General features: G+C 38.1%; 1 protein-coding gene across 2 annotated transcripts in view; it reads left to right on the forward strand.

Annotated features, from left to right (window-relative positions):
* MAPRE2 (microtubule-associated protein, RP/EB family, member 2) overlaps positions 1-5,537 on the forward strand; it is a 187,018-nt gene that overhangs the window by 38,236 nt on the left and 143,245 nt on the right. For both annotated transcript variants that reach the window (XM_011974415.1, XM_011974414.1), the window contains exon 2: positions 3,155-3,216. Coding sequence is in view for 1 of the 2 variants with exons in the window: in XM_011974414.1 (XP_011829804.1) it covers positions 3,155-3,216 (62 nt within the window). In the remaining variant the exon portion in view is untranslated. The remainder of the gene's footprint in view (positions 1-3,154; positions 3,217-5,537) is intronic.

The following is a 5,537-nucleotide window of genomic DNA, read 5'->3' on the forward strand; positions in this document are numbered from 1 at the left end:
CATTAACCTGTTGAAAGATATCTGGGTGGTTTCCAGTTTGGGGCTACTAAGTATAAAGCTGCTATACACAAGTTTTCATTTCTCTGGGGTATATGCCAAAGTGAGCAATTGCTGGGTGATATGGTAGTCGCATGTTTAACTTTTAAAACTACAAAACTGTTTTCCACAGTAGCTCTACCATTTTACATTCTCACAAGCAATATATGAGTGATCTAGTTTCTTCAAACCCTCGCCAACATTTGGTGTTGTCGCTATTTTTTATTTTAGCCATTCTGATAGGTATGTTGTGATGTCTCATGTAGTTTTAATTTTCTTTTATCTATAGGCTCATAATGTTGCATATCATTTAATATTATTTGCTCTCTCTATATCTATATCCTCTTCAGTTAAATGTCTGTTCATATCTTTTTCCCATTTTCCAACTAAGTTGGTTTATTTGGTTGCATTTTGAGAGTTCTTTATTTTAGACACTAGTTCTTTGTCAGATATTGGGCTTGCAAATATTTTCTCCTAGTTTATATCTTGTATTTATATCCTCTTCACATGGGCAAAAGTTTTTAACTTTGATGAAGTCCAATTTACCAATGTTTCCTCTTACAGCTTGTGTTTTTGGTGTCAAGGTTGAGAACACTTTGCCAGCCCCGGTCCTAAAGATTTTCTCCTGTTTTTTGTTTTTTCTACAAGTTTTGTAGTCTTACATTTTACATTTATGCCATGATCCATTTTGAGTTTGTTTTTATGTAAAGTGTGAGACTTGCAGACACTAAGAGCTCTACTCCTGCCAAACACAACAGGAGCAAGCTTTGCCTCACTCCTATCCCCACTAGCAAAGGCTGCATGGGAAGGCTAGACCTCTATCCTTGCAAGACTGGGCCTTCTTGAGCACCTACCATATGCTAGGTCCTGGACTTATGATGGTGGAGTGAAAGCTCTCCAGGTATTTCTAATCTACGTCAAATGACTGCTGTTAAGGTATTTTAGTGTGGACACACAGATGAAAGAGAAAGGAGATAGTTACTGGTCTGCCAGACTCAATTAAAAATCTATCCCTTTCTAGCTGCATGATACTGGGCAAATTGCCCCACTACTCTGAGCCTCAGTTTCTTCATTTACAATAAGACGGTTTTGAGGATTAAATTAGATAAAATATGTGAAATGACTGGTGCATAAGGTTTTCAATAAATAATGTCATTCTTCTCCAAACTGATCCATTGTGGATGCTGTGAAATTAGCAACCGACCATTGTCAGAAAATAGAAACAGACCAGTTGTATACAGACAATTCTGAATTTTCTAAGGGCTAATTATCTGCTTCATAGATAAACTAGAAACCTTACGTTCCTGCTCCGTAGCTTGGTGGCCAGTGGCTTGCACAGCTACTAGGTACAATTAAATAAAGTAGATAAATGAAAATTTTATTCTGATTCAGTTCAAATTTCTGGAAAATTGAAGGACTTAAGAATAGAAACTGACATGGATGGGAACCAATATTGTTAAAATCTGAATTTTAGGTTTATCAACTATCATTAAATTATAGAAAGATATAAAGTAATCGTAAAATTAAATTCTGCTGCAAAATATGTAAGGAAATTCAACTTATTGTATCTGAAGGAAAAAACTTAGATTGTAGTCAATATACCTAAATTTAGTTATTGACACTATTTAGGTACACTATTCATGTTAAGTTTTCTGATTTTTAAACAAGCCCAAGTTTATTAATTATTTTTGAAATCCTTCACTGAGTAGTATAACAATTCAGCTGTCACCTTTACTTTTATTCTCTTGACACTTGCCATTTTGTTCTTTGCCTTTTTTTAACCATCTCCTTTTTCCCTTAGAGAAAAACTATAAAATACCTACCTTCTCCCTTTTAATTTAAAAAAAAAAAATTCTAACAGCAGCATCTCCAGAACTATGTCTGGGGATAATCACATCGTGTTAGATCTATCACAAATATTTTATTTTTACACAATTGATTTTAAGCTAAATAAACACCTAAGTCATTTCTGAAATGGTCATAGAAAACACAGAAGAGCAATGTAGGGCTTCGGTGGAAAGTGGGGAAGAGAGTTAAGGCTCACACGTATATGCATGTCAGGTGATTTATAGCAGCATTCCATTGAACCATAGCAACCTTCTCCGTAACCATTCATTCCCCAAACACTGGACTCTCAAAGCAAACTCAAAGCTCATGCATTTCTCAGCCTCCAGAATTGGATTTGTCCCTCATCAGTTTCCTGTCTTACTGCCTCATTTAGTCAAAGCGTGTTTTGAAAATAAATAGCTAATTCATATAAAGAAAGTAAATTGGCCGGGCACGGTGGTTTACGCCTGTAATCCCAGCACTTTGGAAGGCCAAGGCGGGCAGATCACGAGGTCACGAGATCCAGACCATCCTGGCTAACACACGGTGAAAATCCGTCTCTACTAAAAATACAAAAAAATTAGCCGGGCGTGGTGTCAGGCGCCTGTAGTCCCAGCTACTCGGGAGGCGGAGGCAGGAGAATGGCATAAACCCGGGAGGCGCAGCTTGCAGCGAGCCGAGATCGCGCCACTGCACTCCAGCCTGGGCGATGGAGCGAGACTGAGTCTCAAAAAGGAAAGTAAATTACTAAATTACTGCTTATTGATACGTACACTTTTAAAGTCGTTTATAATGCTTATCCTGTCGAAATTAAAAATCTTTTTGACTAGAAGAAGCCTGTGTTGATACTAGATATAAAACCTGGATAAACCTAAGTTTGGGGAATTCAGTACTTTAATTGATGTCAGTATTTGATACCCCACTAGAGGCACTGCTTCTTGGGGTTATCTGCCAACATGATTCCCGTCACATCAGACTATCAGGCAAGGGGAAAAACAAAAGAAAAATTATTTTCATAGGAGTGACATTATACTAAGTTTTTATCAACTATTAATCAATGTGAGAATTGATCTAATAATAGAGATTGAGAGTTTAATTCTATTATCTGGCTGACTTAATCTCTTTCATATGGTAAGATCGATTGACTTTTGGATATTTGGCGTGTATTTTTTCTTTAATTTTTTTCCATTGCTGGCCACACCCACTGAACTAAATTATAACTCTTTGCTTCCGTATTTTCATGGTATTAAATGCTTGCACTCTCTTTTTCCTTCCATTTTTACTATCCCAGTGTCCTGTTTCCCAGAGGAACAGTTCATTTCCACAGACAGGGAGAAAGCCTGGATGCTCAAGGTAAGGTTTATATAAATTATGTTGCATGACTCCTTACTCAAAAATCAATTTAAAGTGAGTAGTAATATTGTCCTTGTAACAAATTTATTTTCAAAATTCCAGTATACAATTAAAGCCAATATTTGAGTAAATACACTCTTTTAAAATACTATTTTTTCAAGCCAAATTCCATTTCCCAAGTGTACGAAGGGCTAATTAATTGCTATTAGCAATTCCTCTAAAAATGGTCTAACCAATTAATTAAAGTTTGATTTTGAAAAATCTTATGATAGGTGGGGAGGGTAGAATATCAAGATATGGTCAAAATGAACTCATGACATCGCTATTTATGAATAAATGATTTTTATTTGGTATGTTAAGAATCAAGGAAGCCACTCTGTTGGCTTTGAGAGGCAGAAAGAGAGAGAGAATGAGAGCATGCAAGCATGCTTGTCACAGAGATGAGGAACCTAGAAAGCCTCATTTTTTTTAGTTTGGGATTTGTTTTTGAGATGCAATCATTTTGACCTTCAGTTATTTCCAACTAGTACTCCAAGTCTCTCTAAGTAATGCCTTCAAGAGTCATCTCCAGGAGCCCTTGGAACAAAGGAACAATTAACTGAAATTCCACCAGATGGCAATATTTGGAAAGCCATTCAGAGAGGTCTCAAAGCTACAAGCTATTATTGTTCACACAGAATAGTCTCACAAAGTGTGGTGTGACATCCTATATTTCATCAAAGGTGCTCAAACATCTTTTATTTTACTCCTATTTCTCTATAGCATCAAACATTTTTACTTAAAAAAAAAACAGTGTGGGGGGGCGTATTAGTTTTCTTCTTTTTACAAGAATTCTGGAATGATAAAATTAGAAACCTTATTCTTAAACAGTAATTCTCCAAACAGTAATGGTGAATATTAAAAGCTCAAATCAATGAATGATATACCACATTTGTTTTGGGGCCTCATTGTAATAAATGCTATGACTGGTGGTCATTTTTTAAATATTTGCAAAGAGAAACTGAAATTCTTCTACTTAAAGGACAATAGCATTTTAAGAAGTTGTCTTGATATTACAATTTGCAGGTATGAAATTCACTGTATTGACTTGGAATAATTAGTTTTTTTAGTGTGGATGAATAGATGTTTTCCCCTTTTACTCTAGTGAAGGTGGAAATATGGAGCACTTTTGTAGGCTGAGGTGGGCCGATCATCTGAGGTCAGGAGTTCAAGACCACTCTGGTCAATATGGCAAAACCTTGTCTCTACTGAAAATATAAAAATTAGCTGGGCGTTGTGGCACATGCCTGTAGTCCCAGCTACTCGGGTGGCTGAGGCACGAGCATCACTTGAACCCAGGAGGCAGAGGTTACAGTGAGCCAAGATCGCACCACTGCACTCCAGCTTGGGTGACAGAGCGTGACTCCGTCTCAAACAAACAAAGTGGAGATATGGTACCCTGCATGGTGCCCCAACAGCTGGAATATTCGGGGGCCAGAACAGGCTCTAGTGCAGAGTTGGGACAGGGGTCAGTGGAAAGGTACCTGAGGGCATTAGAAATAGAAAGAACCAGGAAGAGAAACCGTTGAAGCTTTCTGTGTCTGCAGCCACAGATCATGAGTGCCCTTTGAAAACTGATCTTGTACTGCTAGCCCTTACAGCAGATGGTCCATATGTGGGGTCTGTCTGGGACAGTCCTGATTCAATTCTGTATTCCTGGAAAATAGGTAGCACTCCCTTTCACCCTCCAAACGTTTCATTTTGGATGATAAATTATATGATCATCCTATCTTGCAGGGTGGTGAAGAGAAAGTAATAAGAAAAGGTGGCCCATTACCTAAATAGGGTGTCGCTTTATAAATCTCCTTATATATGGGGGTATGGGACAAACGTGTATTTAAAGAGCCAAATTGTAAATATTTTTGCCTTGCTGGTCATATAAGTGTTAGTCACAACTGTTCAACTCATTGTAGTGTGAAAATAGCCAAAGATAATACATAAAGAAATGGCCTTGTCCAGGCGCCGTGGCTCACACCTGTAATCCCAGCACTTTGGAAGGCCGATGTGGGCAGATCACAAGGTCAGGAGATTGAGACCATCCTGGCTAACATGGTGAAACCCCGTCTCTACTAAAAATACAAAAAAAATTAGCTGGGCGTGGTGGCAGGAGCCTGTAGTCCAGCTACTCGGGAGGCTGAGGCAGGAGAATGGCATGAACCTGGGAGGCGGAGCTTGCAGTGAGTCAAAATTGCACCACTGCACTCCAGCCTGGGTGACAGAGCAAGACTCAGTCTCAAAAAAAAAAAAAAAAAAGCCTTGGCTGTGTTCAGTAAAGCTATTTA

This window comes from Mandrillus leucophaeus, unplaced genomic scaffold, assembly GCF_000951045.1.
Source record: "Mandrillus leucophaeus isolate KB7577 unplaced genomic scaffold, Mleu.le_1.0 Scaffold145, whole genome shotgun sequence".
In the NCBI taxonomy this organism is placed as follows: domain Eukaryota; kingdom Metazoa; phylum Chordata; class Mammalia; order Primates; family Cercopithecidae; genus Mandrillus; species Mandrillus leucophaeus.